Source organism: Oryctolagus cuniculus, chromosome 1, assembly GCF_051225735.1.
Source record: "Oryctolagus cuniculus isolate XC-2025 breed Fujian yellow rabbit chromosome 1, ASM5122573v1, whole genome shotgun sequence".
Lineage (NCBI taxonomy): Eukaryota > Metazoa > Chordata > Mammalia > Lagomorpha > Leporidae > Oryctolagus > Oryctolagus cuniculus.
In genome coordinates, this window is record NC_142867.1 from 103,907,370 (window position 1) to 103,928,626 (window position 21,257).

The 21,257-nt window shown below is 43.3% G+C and overlaps 1 protein-coding gene across 10 annotated transcripts in view; it reads right to left on the reverse strand.

Annotated features, from left to right (window-relative positions):
* The window catches only part of ALG9 (ALG9 alpha-1,2-mannosyltransferase), a 105,129-nt gene that overhangs the window by 29,496 nt on the left and 54,376 nt on the right, over positions 1-21,257 (reverse strand). For all 10 annotated transcript variants that reach the window (XR_016234575.1, XM_008261528.5, XM_089333869.1 and 7 more), the window contains one exon: positions 3,727-3,857. Coding sequence is in view for 9 of the 10 variants with exons in the window: in XM_008261528.5 (XP_008259750.4) it covers positions 3,727-3,857 (131 nt within the window). In the remaining variant the exon portion in view is untranslated. The remainder of the gene's footprint in view (positions 1-3,726; positions 3,858-21,257) is intronic.

The following is a 21,257-nucleotide window of genomic DNA, read 5'->3' on the forward strand; positions in this document are numbered from 1 at the left end:
TGCCAACCATCTCAAATGCAGAGCAACAGGAACTCTTATTCATTGTTTATGGGAATGTGGCACAATACAGCCACTTTGCAAGACAGCTGTGCAGCTTCTTACAATACTAAACATATTCTTACCATACAATCCAGCAATCACACTTCTTGGTATTTACCCAAAGGAGTTAAAAACTTATGAGCACACAAAAACTCAAGATGTTTACAGCAGCTTTATTCATAATTTCCGTTGTGGACTCAATGTGTCCCTTCAAAATTCTTAAGTTGAAAATCTAATCCTCAAAATGTCAGTATTTGAAGGTAGATCCTTGGGAGGTAATTAGGTCATGAGCCCTCAAAAATGAGACTTGTGCCCTTATAAAAAGAGCCTGGACAGCTAGTCCATCCTCTTTCTGCCACATGACGATACAAGAAATCAGCTGTCTGCAACCTGGCAACGGGCCCTCACCAGGGCCTGACTCTGCTGGCACCCTGATCTTAGACCTCTAGTCTTCAGAACCCTGAAAAATTAGTCTGGTAACTTGATATAGCCGTATGAACTAAGAAAAATGCCAAAACTTGGAAGCAACCAAAAAGTCCTTCGGTAGGTGAATGGATAAATACCATTTAGTACATTCAGACAATGGAATGTTATTTAGAGCTAAAAAGAAATGAGCTATCATGGCTGGAGTTGTGAAATAGCAGATAAAACTGCCACCTGTGATGCTGGCATTCCATATGAGCGCTGGTTCAAGTCCCAGCTGCTCCCTTTCCAATCCAGCTCCCCACTAATGCACCTGGGAAAGCAGAGGAAGATGGCCCAAGTGTGCTTGGACCCCTGTACCCATATGGAAGACCTGGAAGAAGCTCCCAGCTCCTGGCTTCAGCCTGGCCCAGTCCCTGCCATTGTGACCATTTGGGGAGTGAACCAGTGGATGGAAGATCTCTTTCTGTCTCTCCACATCATCGGAGAGCAGAAGAGTGGTTACCAGAGGTTGGGAAGGGCAAGGACAGGGTAGTGAGTAGGTGGACAACAATTACCAAAATACAGTTAAGTGGGAGGAATAAGTTCTAGTGTCCTATGGCACAGGAGGGTCACTTTAGTTTACAATTTACCACATTAACATGATAACTGTTTAAAGAAATGAAACACTAGGGGCCAGCATTGTGGCACAGTGGTTAAGCTACCGCCTGCGATAACGGCATTGCATATGAGTGCCGGTTCAAGCCTTGGTGCTCCACTTCCTATCCAGCTCCCTACTAATGCACCTAGGAAAGCAACTGGAGATGGTCTAAGTGCTTGGACCCCCAACACCCATGTGGGAGACTTAGATAGAGTTCCAGGCTCCTGGCTTTGGCCTGGCCCAACTGGGGCCATTTAGGGAGTGAACCAGCAGATACCAGATTGATCAATTAAATTTCTCCTTTTCTCTCTTATAACTCTGCCTTGCAAATAAATACATAAATTGCTAAAAAAAAAAAAAAAGAAAAAGAAAGAAAGAACAAACGAACGGACAGACACTAATAGTCCTGATTAGATCCTTAAATATTGAATACATGCATTGGAGTATCACATTGTATCCCATACATATGTATAACTATTGTCAACTAAAATTTTTTAAAATGTATGTATTTATTGAAAAGAAGCATTATTCCCCACTATGTAGCAATAACACTCTTACAAATTTCATATCAAAGCTCTTCAGGTACTGAAGGGAATGGCTTCAGGCTATAGAAAGACTTACAGGATATTGTGGTTCAAGATTTATATTTGAAAATCACTCTGGGCCGGTGCCGCGGCTCAATAGGCTAATCCTCCGCCTTGCGGTGCCGGCACACCAGGTTCTAGTCCCGGTCAGGGCACCGGAGTCTGTCCCAGTTGCCCCTCTTCCAGGCCAGCTCTCTGCTGTGGCCCGGGAGGGCAGTGGAGGATGGCCCAAGTGCTTGGGCCCTGCACCCCATGGGAGACCAGGAGAAGCACCTGGCTCCTGCCATCACATCAGTGCGGTGCGCCAGCTGCAGCGCACTGGCCGCAGCGGCCATTGGAGGGTGAACTAACGGCAAAGGAAGACCTTTCTCTCTGTCTCTCTCTCTCACTGTCCACTATGCCTGTCAAAAAAAGGAAGGAAGGAAGGAAGGAAGGAAGGAAGGGAGGGAGGGAGGGAGGGAGGGAGGGAGGGAGGGAGGGAGGGAAGGAAGGAAGGAAGGAAGGAAGGAAGGAAGGAAGGAAGGAAGGAAGGAAGGAAGGGAGGGAAAATCACTCTGAAACCCAGAAGCCTCCTGACTGCCCTGCTCTCCCCAAGCATCCCACTCATGCTTCCAATTGTAACTACCCACAAAGCCACTGAAGAGACTTAAATCTGTGCTTTAAGACAGCTGCCCAGCTCCTGCAGCTCTACAAACAGCTCCTGCCTCACTTCTAAGATCAGATCTTCTGTTTCCAGGTCAACATCTCAGCCTTCCACTTAGTCCAGCTTTGACTGAGTTTTTTTTTTTTTTTTGTTTGTTTGTTTGTTTTTTTGACAGGCAGAGTGGACAGTGAGAGAGAGAGATAGAGAGAAAGGTATTCCTTTGCCATTGGTTCACCCTCCGATGGCTGCCGCGGCTGGAGCGCTGCAGCCGGTGCGCCGCGCTGATCCAATGGCAGGAGCCAGGTACTTATCCTGGTCTCCCATGCGGTGCAGGGCCCAAGCACTTGGGCCATCCTCCACTGCACTCCCGAGCCACAGCAGAGAGCTGGCCTGGAAGAGGGGCAACCGGGACAGAATCCAGCACCCCGACTGGGACTAGAACCTGGTGTGCTGGCGCCGCAAGGTGGAGGATTAGCCTAGTGAGCCACGGCGCCGGCCTACTGAACTGACTTAAAATAACTAGACTCTTGCCTGCCCATGAAGAACTATTTACCTCTGTTCTGGTAATTAGGGATCTTGGCCTTTTCCTCCACATTTCACTTGCTGCCTGGGTATCTTGTCATATATTCTGGTTCCTCAGACTTCAACCCAGCACCTGTGCTCATTCAGTTTTTCTGGAGTCCCATCCTGGACACGAGTCCCTGTTTGAGCAACAGACCTGCCTCTCAGGACCTGCTCTTTTACCTTTTCCTTTTTTACCCAAATCTCTTAGATCCTGAGTTTCATCCCCCAATTTCCCTGCACTTCTTTAAGTTTGTATGTTTACCTGGACCTCTGCCAACAGACACCCTGACCCCCATCCCCACACACACACTTAACTTCCTTATTACTGCTTCATCGGAAGGTTCTGATCTCCTACCACTAATCCTGAGATCTTTCTGGAGAGCCCACCGAGCTCTGGTCTATTTGGTCTCCACACTCTGGCTAAGCTTGAAAATAGTGGGTTCAAAATTCTAGCTCCTCAAATAACACTTAATCTTCCTGCCAGTGCCAGAATATTCTCTGTGAAGAGATATGATGTTGGTTGCCAAAAAGTAATCAGTGTCAAACACTTATTTGAATTTCCCTCAACACATCCATCAGTTTTACCTGGATCCTTTCATTTCAGTGATTCCAGAATACACTCTGCATCCTGGTTTGTTGAAGAAGAAAGCACTTTTAAAGTCCTCAGGAAACCGGAGAGAACCAGAAGATATTTTGTGCCCCCCCCCCCCCCCCGCAGAAAAAGGAAAGCAATGGCTACCAGAGTCAGCCCAGGACCAGAAGTTATTCAGTTCTAGAATCTAATTTCTACTCTTACCAGCCCTAGTACATCTCTTACGATTAAAACCACATACCTCGAAGCATCAAGGAATGGTCTATAGGCCAGGCTGATCCATTCTTCTCTATTCGATGAATATTTTGGCTCCCGGGGTGTCTCTCTTGGGGTGTCCAAATCCACTAAATAATGGCATTTACTGATATCAATCTGAAATGGAGAAAGGCCACATCATCAGTAATGGTGACGATTCCTTCGGGATGAGGGACATCAATTGCAATCTTAAGAATTCCCAAAGGGTTTTTAGAGGAAAAAACATCCAAACCCTCAGACAATGTTACCTGTGCTCTCTCCACCCAGACAGGAATATTGGGGTAGGCTCCTGGGAAGCACAGCATGCATTCTTCCAGCCAAACATTCATGTAAGCCTTGGGTGGTGAGTCTAGTTTGGGTTCTTAAGTCTCTCTAGCACCATAGTCAGAAGCCAATGAGATTCTACAACTATGTCTAGAGAACCTCTCTTCTGCTCACACTGCTCCCTCCAGTCTGTCATTTATTATTCCAGAGATTGAAAAGGAATGGCTCTGTCATGAGAAGTTACACTACACTTTCCTGGTGGTACAGAAATATCATATGTATAGTCTCCTTCAAATAGTCAACAGAACTGACACAGACATTGGAACCGTCCCTTAGCAAAAGTTCCATAAAACTGAGCTATCTGGACTGCAGGAGTGAAGATTATGAAAAATACACAGGATTAGCAAAACTATGGTCATCCAGTTGCTCAAAACATGGATATACTAAGTCACTGAAGGTACGCACAGGAAGATATTCATACATTTCACTTAAAACCACATTGGTACTGTGCCTAATACAAAATTGATTAATTCAAGGATCATGCTACACGACCCATAGGAGCCTTCTGTGGTTAAATAGTTCATTTCAAACCATAATCGCATTCTCCTCATCTCAAAGCCATCAGAATATTTAGCAGCCACAGGGAAAATTCTTAAGCTTCAATTTCTTAAAAACTTTTAAGTTTAATGGGGCTGGCATTGTGGTACAGCAGTTAATGCAACCTGCTGAAATGCTGGCATCCTTTATGGGCACAGGTTCAAGTGTCAGCTGCTCTACTTCCAATCCAGCTCCCTAATGGCCTAGGCAAAGCAGTGGAAGATGGAGGTGTTTGAGCTCCTGCCACCCATGTGGGAGACCTAGATGAAGCTTCTGGTTCTTGGCTGCAGCCTGGCCCAGAGCTGGCCATTGCAGTCATCTGGGGAGTGAACCAGTGGATGGAAGATCTTTCTCTTCCCCTATCTTTCAAACGAATAAATCATTTTTTAAAAAGTTCTAACTTAAAAAATATATATATTTAAATACACAAGTTTCTCTAAGGTTAAATAAGACCTGCAAAGTAGAAAACAGATCACTATGCAGCCAGCTAAAGAAAAGTAAATCTCAATGGAGGAAAATTAATATTTTTCAAATTTTTTTACAGGTCAACTATTTTACATGTTTTATTTTTAAAGTAACTTTAACAAAGGCTATACGAGATTATCTCTTTTACAAATGAGAAAGTCAAGACTCAGACAAGTTAAATAACTTCACTTTTCAACATATCTATATTAAACTCCCGTGATACACTAGGAATTAAGTTAGAGGTAAGGATACAAATAATACAGTTTCTGCCCTAAAAGGATTTACAATCCTGACCAAAATCACATGAGCATAAAGAATAGCCATTTTTGGAACCAGGTCAGTATGACTTCAACAGTCATCTCTCAATATTGCCAAATATGAGTGAATCAGAGATAAGGGCTGTCAGGAGTTCATCTAAACGCTTCTTAAAAAATAAAAGAAAAAAAACCCTTCCTTTTAGTTGGTCAGGCTTCAGCTAAGACAAAGGCTTAGATCTACACCAAATCTCCTATTTAATGGTGAAGAGTTGAACACTTTTCCTGTGGGATCAGGAATAAGTTAAAGCTGCAAGCTATAGCTACACTGGTTTTATTATTATTATTATTATTATTATTATTATTATTATTATTAAGAGAAAGGGTTTATTGGGGGGAAACCTGACAGAATGGAGGAAAGGGGCGAAGGAAAAAAAAAAAGAGGAGCATAAGAAGGAGATCAAGAAGAGAACGAGAGAGATCAAGAGACAGAGATCAAGAGAAGACAGAGAGAAAGAGAGCCATGTGTTCAGAAACAGGTCCTCTTAAAACTTTGCGGGGGGAGTGGGCAGGGGGGCGCTGTAGTGTAGCTGATAAAGCCGCCATCTACTGTGCTGGCATCCCCTATGGGCACCGGTTCGAGATCTGGCTGCTCCATTTCTTTCCTTCTTTCCTTCTTTCCTTCTTTCTTTTTTTTTTTTTTTTTTTTTGACAGGCAGAGTGGACAGTGAGAGAGACAGAGAGAAAGGTCTTCCTTTGCCGTTGGTTCACCCTCCAATGGCCGCCGCGGCCGGCGCACTGTGCTGATCCGATGGCAGGAGCCAGGTGCTTCTCCTGGTCTCCCATGGGGTGCAGGGCCCAAGCACTTGGGCCATCCTCTACTGCACTCCCTGGCCACAGCAGAGAGCTGGCCTGGAAGAGGGGCAACTGGGACAGAATCCGGCGCCCCAACTGGGACTAGAACCCGGTGTGCCGGCGCCGCAAGGCGGAGGATTAGCCTATTGAATCGCAGTGCTGGCCAGCTGCTCCATTTCTGATACAGCTCTCTGCTATGGTCTGGAAAAGCAGTAGAAGATGGCCCATGTCCTTGGGCCCCTGCACCCACATGGAAGACCTGGAAGAAGCTCCTGGCTCCTGGCTTCGGATCAGCACAGCTCCAGCCATTACGGCCAATTGGGAAGTGAACCAGCAGATAGAAGGCCTCTCTCCCTCTGACTCTTTCTCTCTGTCTCTGACTTCAAATAATTAAATAAATCTTAAAAAAAAAAAAAAAAAAACTTTGCCAGGGGGCGGGCTACACTGTTCAACATTGTACTACAGAGTCTAGTCAGCAGGGTCAGACAAGAAGCAGCAGAAAAGGCCAGAAGAAATGCAAAGAAATAAAACTCATTTATTACCATGATATGATTTTCACATATAAAATCCAAAAGAATATAAATTTTTGAAATTACCAAGACAGTTTATCAAGCTTCAGACTCACAGAATGTAAGAAAACCAGCCGGCGCCGTGGCTCAATAGGCTAATCCTCCACCTTGCGGCGCCGGCACACCGGGTTCGAGTCCCGGTTGGGGCGCCGGATTCTGTCCCGGTTGCCTCTCTTCCAGGCCAGCTCTCTGCTATGGCCAGGGAGTGCAGTGGAGGATGGCCCAGGTGCTTGGGCCCTGCACCCCATGGGAGACCAGGAAAAGCACCTGGCTCCTGGCTCCTGCCAGGATCAGCGCGGTGCGCCGGCTGCAGCGGCGGCCATTGGAGGGTGAACCAACGGCAAAAAAGGAAGACCTTTCTCTCTCTGTCTCTCTCTCTCACTGTCCACTCTGCCTGTCAAAAAAAAAAAAAAAAAAAAAAAAAAAAAAAAAAAAGTAAGAAAACCAATGACACATATGCCTAATATCAGCAGTAAATAAAATGACATTTTATAAAAATGCGTAAGAATTCAAAAATATTTGTGTTGGAATAAATCAAATAAAAGGAGAGTTCTATATAAAAATTATAGAATAGTATTGACAAATATACTTCAATTGATTAATTTATAATGTGATATGTGTCCAAATAATTAAGATGTGGTATACCTACAAATAATCAAAACGTGATAAATCCAGAGAATTTATAAAAAAGAATGATGTTCCGATACACATAGATGAACCTTAAAAACATGATGCTAGGTTAAAAAAACAGACACTTCAGGCCATGTAAAGGCTATTATGTGGTGTGATTCCATTTATATGAGTGTACTTCAAAAAGTTTGTTAGAAACAGAACTAAAAGACTAAGTTTAGGGGTAGACATTTGGTCTACTAGTTATAATGTCACTGAAGAGGCTTGCACCCCATATCAGAGTACCTGTGTTCAAATTCTAGTTCTGCTCCCATTCCAGCTTCCTGCTAATGTATACCCTGGGAGGCAGTAGGTAATGGGTTAAGCAGCTGGATATCTGCTACCCCTTATGGGAGACCTGGTTTGCGTTCCAGGCTCACAGTTTTGGCCTGGCCTAGCCCTAGCTTTTGCAGGCATCTGGGGAGTGAACCATCAGGGGGAATCCTCGGTCTCTATCTTTGCCTTTCAAATTAAAAAACAGTTATGTTTTTAAAAAAAACTTTAAAAGTTTTTCAAAAGCAAAAAAGAAGTTTATTTTGGTGCAAAACAATTTTGAAATCCATGAATATTTTTTCATAATATGTATTTTTCATGAACTTTTAAAAGTCCCACATATGCATGAATTTTAAAATATTTTTCACCATAATAAGTTATCCTTTAATTCCATTTTCTGCAGACTTTTTGAAGTACCCTGGGTAAAATCTCTGAAATAGAAAGCAGAGGGTGAGGCCAGTGCTGTGGCATAGCGGGTAAAGGCACTGCCTGCAGTGCCGGCATCCCATGTGGGCACTGGTTCATGTCCCAGCCGCTCCACTTCTGACCCAGCTCTCTGCTCTGGCCTGGGAAAGCAGTGGAAGATGGCCCAAATCCTTGGGCCCCTGCACCCACGTTGAGGACCCGGAGGAAGCTCCTGGCTCCTGGCTTCAGATCGGTGCAGCTCTGCCCGTTACGGCTGGTTGGGGAGTGAACCAGTGGATGGAAGACCTCTCCCCCCACCCCACCCCCTGCCTCCCTTCTCTCTCTGCCTCTCCTTCTCTCTCTCTCTGTATAACTCTTTCAAGTAAATAAATAAATCTTTACAAAAAAAAAAAATAAAGCAAGCAGAGGGTGCTAGTGACTGGGGAAGTGACTACTCAAAAGATACAGGTTGTTTTCAGGGGTGTAATGGAAATGCTCTAAAGTCTGATATTGGTAGTGGCTGTATTGACTTGATGAATGAACTAAAAGCCACCAAACTGTGTACCTAAAATAGCTGCTATGATGTTATGTACATTTTACAATAAAAAATACTGAAATGGTGAATTTTATTGCCACATTTCAAAGGACAATAAAGTAGTCCTTAGTGGTGAGTAATATACCTTAATCCTAGATGAAAAACCCATTATTATAAAGTCATCAATTCTAAACAAATTGAGTGATATATTAAATATCAATAAAAATAAAAAACTGTAAGCTTGATAAGCTGATTTTAAAATGGAAATGCAGATGAACAAAACCAATCAAGGCCCTCTTAAAACTGAAGAGCTAGGTAGAAGTCTTACTAACTAAGCTTAATTACGACACTGAATTATCAGTGCAGGACTAGATCAACAGACCAACGAAAGAGAATAGAGAGCCTAGAACAGAGGCAGGCACATATGGACCCTGGATTAGGACAGAAGTGACTCCACAAAGCAGTAGGGAGGAAATGGTTCTTTCACTCACTGGAGCTGGGACAACTTGAAATCCTTTATGGGGAAAGTGAAACTGGACTTCAACTTCAGGTCACACATAAAAAATCAGATGGATTATAAACATAAAAGTAAAAAGCAAAGCAACAAAGTTCTTGGAAGACAATATAATATCTTTAAGATCTTGGGGTAAAAGGTCTTTTTAGACAAGACACTAAAAGTCTAATCATAAAATGAAATGATGGATACATATGACTACATTAAAACTGAGAATACACAAATCTGTTAATCAAAAGACACCATGAAAAAGGTACAAAGACAAGCCACAGAATAGAGAAGACATATGCAACATATTTTACCATGAAGGATTCTTATCTAGGCTATATAAAGAACTTTGTCTAATCAAAAAGATAAAGAAACCACCAAGTAGAAAAATGGGCAAATGAGTTAAACAGGCACTTCACAAGAATAAATCTAAATGGCCAAAATAAATGAAAAATTACTCAATCTCATTAGTAACCAGGAAAGGCATAGTAAAACTACAATAAAAAATTGCAAAAACCAGTGCTGTCCAGAATCCAGAGCAACAATTACATACTGCTGATAGGAGACTGCATTGGCACAAGATCTTTAGAAAACTATTTGGCAGAATTTTACAAAAATTGAACATGGGGCCAGCGCTGTGGCCTAGCGGATAAAGCTGTTGCCGGCAGTCCCAGCATCCCATATGGGCACTGGTTCAAGTCCTGGCTGCTCCACTTTTGATCCAGCTCTCTGCTATGGCCTGGGAAAGAAGTAGAAGATGGCCCCAGTCCCTGGGCCCCTGCACACATGTGGGAGAGCAGGAAGAAGCTCCTGGCTCCTGGCTTTGGATCGGTGTACTTGCGGCCATCTGGGGAGTAAACCAGCAGATAGAAGACCTCTCTCTCTCTCCCTCTCCCTCTGTCTGCTTCTCTTAATTCTGCCTTTCAGATAAATAATCTTTAAAAAAATTTTTGAACACATATAGTTCTTATGATCCAATAATTTACTCACAGGTATTAGACTGAATCATACCAAACCATTAATATTTGACAATCCACAAAGGGTCATCATTTTATATGGTTCAATCTAATGTATAACCAAAAAAAAAAAAAAGCCTGCTCCAAAAGACAAGTTTGACAATGCTCTCAGTAGTTGGCCCAGAATGGATACAATCAATCATCAACTGTAAAATGAAAAATAAACTGTAGTACGTCATACAATGAAATACTAGTAAGAGAGAACTACAGCTCCCTGCAGTAACATGTGTGCATGTGTGATTACTGCAAACAAAACGGTAAGTGAGAGGACCAAGACACACAAGAATAAATGCAGTATGACTCAGGCAAAACTAACCCAAATCATTTAGGGACATACAAGAAAGGTGAAAATTTTAAGAGAAAAATAAGGAAATTATTACCATAAAAGTCAGGAAACTCTCTCCAAAAGTGGAGTGTGGATAGAGATCAAAAGGAATTACTGGAGGAGTTTTTTGGGTGCTGAGAATGTTCTATTATTGGACCTGGATGAGGATTACATATTGTACACTTACATTTTGTACATATTTAGGCTTACAGGTTATGTATAACTGAATCAGATTTTAACACCGCTCGTAAGAACTTGGTTATCTCTGACTTACAATAAACCTTGTTCTTCCCCAGCCTCTACCTCACAGCAGTGTTCTCATTTTCTCCCAGCATTATTTATATGTAAAAAAGACGTCAGTCTCACATCTGTCTCTACATATGGACTATTCCTCCAGGGGAGAGAAAGCGCACTGAGAATTGACGTCAGACCCAATTCCATTCCACATAACTCTCTAAAAATGATCCTTTGCATAAACACTTCAGGAAGTAGCCTTTTTGGTCTAAACACCCACTCTGTTGCTCCCAAGGATGGTAAGAACATGAAACACGTTTTTCAAACCTTTATAAGTGCCATGCCACTGTAATCAAATAGAACCAGCAAGAGGTGGAAACCTTTAAAAAATATTTTATGTATTTATTTGAAAGGCCGAGAGACAGAAAGACAGTGGTCTCCCATTGGCTGGCTCACTCCTCAAATGCCTGTAAAAGCCAGGGCTGGGCCAGGCTAAAGCCAGGAGTCAGGTACTCAGTACTTACGTGGGTAGCAGGGACGAAGTACCTGAGCCATTATCTTCTGCTTCCCAGAGTGAACATTAGCTAGAAGTTGGAACAGGAAGTGGAACTAGGACTCGAACCCAGGCATTCAGATACGGGATGCAAGAGTTTTAAGTAGTAACCTAATCATTGTGCCAAACAACCATGCCAACACAAGGCAGAGATTCTCACGGTCTCAGACTTACACATCCTTCAGTGAGAGAGCCCTCAGTATGACATTTCAACATTTGACCTCAGCCTGGCTTCTGCTGGCCAGGCAACTACAGTTTGGTTATCTAGATGTGGTGTTGGGTACACAATTGACGAGAGATGTACACAGTAGCTAATTAATACCCAACCAGTCAGCTTAGGTGTCACTTGTCATATCATCCATAAGCAAATTCCATTAAAGAAAAGGTCTTGGAAAGATACCAATGCAAAGTCCTATTAACTGACATTCTAAGCCCTTAAAAATAGTGTCTCTTTTGCATTCTTTCTATAAAGCAGCTGAACTAAAACACAAAGTCTCCCATAGAAAATGGTTAAGTTACCATCAAGGGTAGGTTCCTTAGGAAAACAAATAAGGTTATTAGCAAGTGAGTTTTAAGTCAGCAAGCCTAGATTCAGTCTATACTCTACTCTACACTAGCTGGAAAACCCACACTTATTTAAGGTTGGGGTTTTTGTTTTTTGAGATTTATTTATTTATTTGAAAGAGTAGAGAGGAGAGAATCTTCCATCCACTGTTTCACACCCCAAATGTCTGCAACAGCCAGGGCTGGGGCTGGCTGAGGCCAGGAGCCCAGAACTTCATCTGGATCTCTCACATGGGCGGCAGGGGCCCAGGCACTTAAGCTATCATCTGGTTTTCCAGGCTATTAGCAGGGAGCTGGATTGGAAGCAAAGCAGCCAGTACTCACACTGGTGCTCCAACATGAGACGTCAGCATCACAAGCAGAAGCTTATCTCGCTGTACCTCAATGCCAGCCCCCTCATTTAAGTTTTTTATACCTCCGTTCCTTCTTTTGTATAATAAGTACCACATAATTCAACAAGCTGTAATGATTAAATGAGATGATTCATTTCAACAAAACTTATCAACTGGAAAGCACTACGCAAATATCTGGAATCTTAGAAGGAATCCTTGATTAGATCTGTGAAAAATGAGAATTAAACTCATAGGAAAGAACCCTGGGGGCTGGCACTGTGGCGCAGTGGGTTAAAGCCCTGGCCTGAAGCATCAACATCCCATATGGGCGCTGGTTGAGTCCGGCTGCTCCACTTCCGATCCAGCTCTCTGCTATGGCCTCGGAAAGCAGCAGAGGATGGCCCAGGTCCTTGGGCCCCTGCACCCACATGGGAGACCTGGAAGAAGCTCCTGGCTCCTGGCTTCAGATCAGTGCAGCTGTGGCCATCTGGGGAGTGAACCAGCAGATGGAAGACCTCTCTTTCTCTACCTCTCTCTGTAACTCTGCCTTTCAGATAAATAAAATAAATCTTAAAAAAAAAAAAAAAAACTAAAGCCTTAGAACACATTAAAATGAATTATTATTGTTTCAGTCCAGATTGGTGTCTATTGGCAATTCCAGTTAAACTCGACATGTGAGGCAGAAAGATTACAGCACTAACAGCTTGCAGTCCCTGATTAGCAATGAAAGCAGTGTCCACTAAACAGTAACAAAATCCATCTTCTGAGCATCACTACAGCATTTTAAGTGCTCATTTGATGAATTCTAAACTATAATATATAAAATTGCTACAAGACATGTTTCTATTCTTACAATTTAGGTCAGGAATGACGTTAACATGTATGAAATACGCAAAGTAAGGTGTTACTGTGAAAGCTGTAAGAGGTCATTGAGGAAGAGATCAGTGGGAACTAGAGTGCCTGAGAAGACTTCCTGGATATGGTGACATAAAAGTTAAAGAGCATTGTTTACAGGAGGAGCAGTCAGGACATCTGCTTGCCCCAGAAGTGTGTACTGAGAAAATGCGAGGGGTGGTCTGAGGATCAGTAACAGAAGATCCAGCTAAGGATAACCTTGATTTTGTGCATCAGGAATTTATGCTAGGTTTTTCAGCCAGGGAGTAAGATGATTAAACGATGGGTCTTGGGTAAAGAAAGGTCCATTAGGGCTATAGTAAAGAGGGTTGGGAAAGGAAGCACTGGAGAAAAACGTTGAAACAAGAACTCTAGCTACTAGTGTAGTATCCAGTTATGAAGTAATAATGTCTTCTTAAATTGCAATGGTAGTGGGAACAAAGAAAGAAGAAAGGGCAAATCTCAGGTCCATTTAAAAGAAAATCAGTGGACCAGCGCTATGGTACAGAGGTTAAATCCCCAGCCTGCAGCGCCGGCATCCATATGGGTGCCGGTTTAAGTCCCAGTTGCTCCACTTCCGATCCAGCTCCCTGCTAATGCACCTGGGAAAGCAGCAGAGGATGGCCCAAGTCGTTGGGCCCCTGCACCAGGGTGGGAGACTCAGAGGAAGCTCCTGGCTCCTGGCTCTTGGCTTTGGAACAGTTCAGCTCTGGCTGTTGCATCCATTTGGGGAGAGAACCAGCGGATAGAAGACCTCTCCGTCTCTCCTTCTCTCTGTAACTCTTCCAAATAAATAAAATAAATCTTGGGAAAAAAAATTAGTAACACCAAGCTCTCTAATCCATTGAGCTGGGGAAACAGGAGGTTACAGTGTGGGAGGAATTTGGGTGGAATGGAGGAAAGTTAACTTGAATCTTACACTTACTGAGGTGGGAAGAAGGAAGGCAATTCAAACAAGGAAAGGAAAGCCAATGTGATTGGAATACTGAGAGTGTTCTGTCCCTGCTGCCACCTCATTAGTTCCTCACCATCCTTCCCAGCTAAAAATGATCTCCTTAAGAAAGGCTTCACTGACCGCTTAAACTAGGACAGGTCCCTAAATTACATGCTCTCATAGCAACTAGTACTTCTTAAAACATTTCACACTTATAATCTATAAATTAACTGGGAAATTCACTGTAAACTCCTAACTAGAGCTGTATGTATATCATTCACTCCTGTATTCCAAAAATTTAGCACAATCTAAAGCACACAGGAGGTGCCAAATAATGAATATATGACAAACAAATGCATGAAAAAAGGTGAAAGGAGGTGACGCCAGAGGGAACAAAGGTGAGATGGCAAGAGAAGAAAGGAACCGACCAGAGCGGATGACCACGATAAAATTAGGGAAGATGCCTGCAGTACCGGGCAGAAGAAAGAAATGGAAGATGCGAAGGGTGGAAGCAACCAGTGAAGAGGAAGCAGGAGAACAGAGAAGTGCAGTATTTTTAGAGCAGGCATCTAGTCTAGTGGTTAATATACCTGCGTCCCATACCAGAGTACCAGAGTTCAATTCCCAGCTCCAATTCCTGACCCTAGCTTCCAGCCAATACAGATCCCGGGAGGCACTGAAGTTGGACCAAGTGATTAGGTTTTGTGCCACACACATGGGAGACCTGGACTGAATTCCCAGCTCCTGGCTTTGGCCTCAGCCCAGCCCTGGCTGTTGCAGACATTTGGGGAATGAATGAGCAGATGTGAGCTCTCTTATCTGTTTGTTCTCTGCCCCTAAAAGAAATATTTTTTAAGTGCACAGTTTGTTGATTTTTGATTTTTTTTTTTTTTTTTGACAGGCAGAGTGGACAGTGAGAGAGACAGAGAGAAAGGTCTTCCTTTGCCGTTGGTTCACCCTCCAATGGCCACCCCGGCCAGTGCACCACGCTGATCCGAAGCCAGGAGCCAGGTGCTTCTTCTGGTCTCCCACGGGGTGCAGGGCCCAAGCACCTGGGCCATCCTCCACTGCACTCCCGGGCCACAGCAGAGAGCTGGCCTGGAAGAGGGGCAACCGGGACAGAATCCGGCGCCCCGACCAGGACTAGAATCCGGGGTGCCGGCGCTGCAGGTGGAGGATTAGCCTAGTGAGCCGCAGCGCTGGCCTAAAGTGCACAGTTTTGAAAATTATAGTAAAGGTCAGATTTCAAACACTACAGAAAGGCAGTGAGGAAGCTGAAGACTGAGGACAGGTAACCACGGGAATGGGCTCCACAGTTGTACTGAGTACATTTACCACCATTTAGAATGCTGTGTGAAGACAAGGAAAGAACTCAGAGCCCAACCTCTTATTCTCAGTGACCTTCCCTGCTGTCTATCCAGCTGCCTGAGCCAAGCCCCACAAATCCTAAAACAGGAAGGATGTGAATTTGTATTCAGGCATCTATCAGCTGGAAATGACAATGACGCACAAGGCTATAAAAATAGAGATCTCTGGCAAGGGCCAGGATGAAGTTCAGTGAACATCACAGAGAAACTAGCTCCACGTAAATAAGACAGAGCTCATTCCTCAAATGTCACTGGAAAGTCTCTGGCAAACAGCTACAGTCAAAAACCCTGTAGAAGCCCAAGAAGATAGTGTGAAAGAACAATTAAAATCAACTGTCCTACAACTTTCTAAGGCAAGTCAAGGATTAAAGCTGAAAGAAGAAAAAAAAGAAAACCGTTTGGCCACTTAGCCCATAGCTAAGTAAAACAGAGTCATAACCGAAGATATACAATGGCAACAATGGCTGACATATTAATTTAACATTTAATTTTAAACTGTATTCAGAATGCCTTCTTTCCCAAACATATAATAATTTCAGATTCATCATATCTCCTCATATCCCTCTGTGAGCAACTGTAGTGGGGTCCTACACTGCAAATTACCATCCCGTAGCTGAAAATTACAAGCTCTAGGAAGACTGGGACTAAGTCTGTCTTAATCACTACTATATCCCTGGTGCCTAGTACAGAAGGAAAATCTCAGGCAAACATATTTGTGGGAGCAAAGAATGGTCACCAGCTTGCTGGACACCAAGCACCACACTATTCAAAACTACTACCAGCTATCTGTAGGTACCAAGAATTTCTTCCCTTAGCTTCTAGCCCTAAAAGACAATCTATTTCCTCCATAATATCACAAGGGTCAAATCATATAATACACTTAGTAATCATCTCTAATTTACTGTCAAACACCAGTAAACTGGCTACTAATTTTGAGTTAAGACTAGAAAAATCACTATGACAAGGTTTGACTTACTTGGTTATTTTACAGAATGGAAAGTTATAGTACGTGAGTCATCTTTAGAAATGAATTTAAACAATTGTTTCTGGAGTCCATTACTGTGATCATAATATACAACTCCATTTAGATCCAAGAGTGTGCTCCTCCAGAAAATAAACAGAAGAATCACATTTAAAAACAACTGTCTTGGCCGCCGCCGCGGCTTACTAGGCTAATCCTCCACCTGCGGCACCGGCACTCCGGGTTCTAGTCCCAGTTGAGGCGCCAGATTCTGTCCTGGTTGCTCCTCTTCCAGTCCAGCTCTCTGCGGTGGCCCGGGAAGGCAGTGGAGGATGGCCCAGGTGCTCGGGCCCTGCACCTGCATGGGAGACCAGGAGGAAGCACCTGGCTCCTGGCTTCGGATCAACTCAGTGCACCGGTCGTAGCAGCCATTTGCGGGGTGAACCAATGGAAAAGGAAGACCCTTCTCTCTGTCTCTCTCTCTCTAACTCTGCCTGTCAAAAAAAAAAAATTGTCTTGGTCCATTTTGCACTGCTCTACCAGAACACCTGAGACTGGGTAATTTATTTGCTCACAGCACTAGAGGTTAACAAGTCCAGGATTAATGCATCAGCATGTGGTAGAGGCCTTGCTATGTCATTCCACAGTAGAAGGCATCAAAGGGTAGAAGGGCAAGACTAAGAAAGGGGCCAACCTACCCTTTTATAAGGAACCACTCCTATGATAAGAAACCCAAGACAACACATACACTCCCTTGAAAATAGCATTAATCTATTCAGGAGGGCAGTGCCCTCACGACCCAAACACTTCTCATTAGGCCATGCCTTCCAACACCACTGCATTGAGGGCAAGTTTCTAACACATAAACTTTAGTGGAAGTATTCAAACCATAGCATTAAGCCAAACTCCAAATGGAAAGTTTTGTTTTTCTCAATTCATAAACAAAATGTTAAAGAGAAAACAAGTCCAGTGCTGCAGCTTCGCAGATCTTCCTACACATAGTTCCTGAGAAGTTATCATTGGACTCCATTTTAACCACAATTTTTATGATAAAAAATGTAAAAAAAAAAAGAAATTGTACTTCATATCCCATATTTGGGTATGGATCATATCAGCAAAAGACAAACCAAAGAAGCATTTGAAGCAGTTCCCTCAAAATGACACTAAAAGAAAAGCATAATAATAATGCTCTGTACGCCCTCCCTCCAGCTGGGTGCTCTCATTAAACCTAGAACTTCCACTGGCATTGGAAATGAGACCTCTACATACTGTGCCTGTAACTCTGTTATTTAGGAAAGCCACTGGACCTAGCTCAGAGGTTTCACCAGCTCTCCAAAAGATTTGGATGGCAAACCACAAAGATCCCTCTCAACTCTAAGAAAGGAATACTGTAGAAAAAATAACTTCATCAGGCCGGTGCCGCAGCTCACTAGGCTAATCCTCCGCCTAGTGGCGCCAGCACACTGGGTTCTAGTCCCGGTCGGGGCACCGGATTCTGTCCTGGTTGCCCCTCTTCCAGGCCAGCTCTCTGCTGTGGCCAGGGAGTGCAGTGGAGGATGGCCCAAGTGCTTGGGCCCTGCACCCCATGGGAGACCAGGATAAGCACCTGGCTCCTGCCTTTGGATCAGCTCAGTGCGCCGGCTGCAGCGCACCAGCCGCAGCAGCCATTGGAGGGTGAACCAATGGAAAAAGGGACCTTTCTCTCTCTCTCTCTCACTGTCCACTCTGCCTGTCAAAAAAAAAAAAAAAAAAAAAAGAGAGAGAGAGCGAGAGAGAGAAAGAAAAAATAACTTCAACACAATTATAAATACACTCCACAGTGCTGAATCCACTTCTCTAAGCTACTGCTGCTCATCATTAGGTATATTTCAATACTGAAAGACAGCTCTTTACTGGAGGAAACAGACACACAGGGTCTGTCTTTACATTGCCAAGACTTGGGAAATGAGAAAGTCTATGTTTCACCACTGAACATAGTTGAAGACACACATTTGTCATGAATGGCAAAGGTAAAGATCATCCAGTTACCTTAACCTGTTGATAATATTTAAAGTCAATATACTCATATTATCATTAAATATGGAAAGGGTTAGTGAAAATTTGTGGGCTTACATGCTTGGAAAACTAAACTTTTTACAGAGCTTTTTCAATTCCAAGGGCTTTGTCAATACAGGTATGGTTTTGGAATAGGTAAAAAGTCTTACCTAAAAAGCCTAGAATTAAAACATAGGCCTATTTTGAAGTTAGGCAATGACATATACAGAAAACTTTGACAGCTGTCTTCTATCTTACTGCTCATGTCAGACATAAACAATCTATTTCAGCAGTTTCTTTTTTAAGATTTATTTATTTATTTGAAAGGCAGAGTTTCAGAGAGAGAGAGAGAGAGAGAGAGAGATCAATCTTGCATCTGCTGGTTCATTCCCCAAATGGCTGCAACCACCAGGGCTGGGCCAGGCTGAAGCCAGGAGTTTCTTCTGGGTCTCCCACATAGATGCAGGAGCCCAAGTACTTCAGTCGATCGTCACAGTTTTCCCAGGCCATTAACAGGGAGCTGGATCAGAAGTAGAGCAGCCAGGGGTCAAACTGGTGCTCATATGGGATACTGGCTCTGCAGGCTATGGCTTAACCCACTGAGCCACAGTGACAGCCCCAATTATGGCACCCTTCCACTGAGCCTGGATATAATCCCAACTCTTAGATCCAGTCAGCCGGTGAAAGTGTATGAAATGAAATGAAGTATTTGGCCTTCTTGTGAAATTGGTGCATGGGAGTGAACACCTAGGAAGGTGGTACTGCAATTCATGGGTGAAGCCCATGAATGATATCTCTTAGTTCTCAACATTTCTCAATATAAACCAATCTCCTACTTTATATCAAAAAATGCAGATTTAGAAAACTGAGAAATCATGGAAGACTGTTTGATAGCTTTCATTTTACAAAAATATGTTTAGGATTTCTTTTATAAATTTTACTTTAAAAGTATCAGTTTATATAAAATATTTTAAGAATAGAACTATCATACAGAATGAAATTCATCATATTTATGACTAAAGTCACTATCACTGTCATTGAGAAAGGGCAAGTGCTAAAATAGGAACATTTAGTGAATTTCTACTTCAGGGTTAAACTGTGCATATAAAAAGTCACATACCATTTTAGTCAAAATTTAAAATTTTTTCTGAGGATTTTATATCATAATGATTTAAAAGAGGGCCAAAGGAACACCAACACATAGAAAGATACCTGCCCTTTAGGAGCTTACTACCTAAGAGGACCAGCAGCAGGGTCCATGCCATGGCACAGCAGGTTAAGCCATGCCACCTGTGACACCAGCATCTCATATGGTCAGCTGGTTCCAGTCCTGGCCATACCACTTCTGATCCAGCTCCCTGCTAATGTGCCTGAAAGGCAGTGTAGCTGGCCCAAGTACTTGGATTCCTGCCACCTAGATGGAGTTTTAGGCTCCCAGTTTCAGCCTGTCCTGGCCCTGGCCGTTGCTGCTGTTCGGGAAGTGAACCAGCAGATGAAGTTCTCTCTCCCTCTGTAACTCTGCCTTTCAAATAAATAAAACAAATCCTTAAAAACAAACAAAAGAAGATGAACAGTATCAGATAAAACTACTTTAAATAGCATTTAGCCAGAACAGTAAAGCCATTATACCAAAGCACAGTTTAAAACTTATGGGGGCAGCCTGTGCGGCGGCTCAATAGGCTAATCCTCCGCCTTGCGGCGCCGGCACACCGGGTTCTAGTCCCGGTTGGGGCACCGGATTCTGTCCTGGTTGCCCCTCTTCCAGGCCAGCTCTCTGCTATGGCCAGGGAGTGCAGTGGAGGATGGCCCAGGTGCTTGGGCCCTGCACCCCATGGGAGACCAGGAGAAGCACCTGGCTCCTGCCTTCGGATCAGCACGGTGCGCCGGCCACAGTGCGCCGGCTGTGGCGGCCATTGGAGGGTGAACCAACGGCAAAAGGAAGACCTTTCTTTCTGTCTCTCTCTCACTGTCTACTCTGCCTGTCCAAAAAAAAAAAAAAAAAAAAAAAAAAAGTTATGGGGGATGAGAGGGAAATATTTGGTCTGACAGTTCAGAGGCCTGCATTACACATTGCAGTATCTCAGTTCAATACCCAGTTGTAGTTCCTGACTACCACTGCCTGCTAATGCAGACCTAGGGAGGCAGCAGGGATAGCTCATAACTGGGTTCCTGGCACCCAAATGGGCGACTCGCATTGAGTTCCTGGCTCCCAGTTTCACTCTCAGTCAAGCCCTGGATGTGGGCATTCGGAAGAGTGAACCAGTCCATTAGAACTCTCTCTCCCTCTTTCCTCCTCCCCCTCTCCCCCTTAAAAAAAAAAAAAAAAAAAAAAAAAAAAGCAATGAGAATTTTCAATTACCCAGAGTTGGCAAAACATGCTCATAAAATCTATTATAATTTTCTCTTCTTAATCATCAATAGACATTTTTACACATTTTGAAATCTAAAAAGAAGGAGTATCTCTTTAGATCCAAACCATTTTCATTGTTATTTTCATCATCCTTCAAAAGGAGGTAAATTCAATAGATGATACTCTACCTAGGTTAATATTTGCCAGAGAAATTATATGTCTTGTTCCAAAATGATGGGATGAGCTAGGCAGGGGAAAAGGACTAAGGAAGGGGATCAATTTTCTGCTGAGTCCTATGTTGGACTTTATTTTAAAATCTGTGGTTCCCAAAATATCTCATTCTCATACTGAAGTGTTAACAACAAAATACATTCAGGAGGAGGGGTTATTTATGTACCATTCCTTCCACTAACGGATAACTGGTGATTTGCTTATATGTGCTAGGAGTAAATGAATTTGTTTCTCTTTTTTAAGATCAAGTAGATAAATTTTAGGGGAAATGAGTAATATAAAATTCCTGAGGGGCTGGGCAGGATAACTGGCCATGGGAAAATAGTGTTACGAT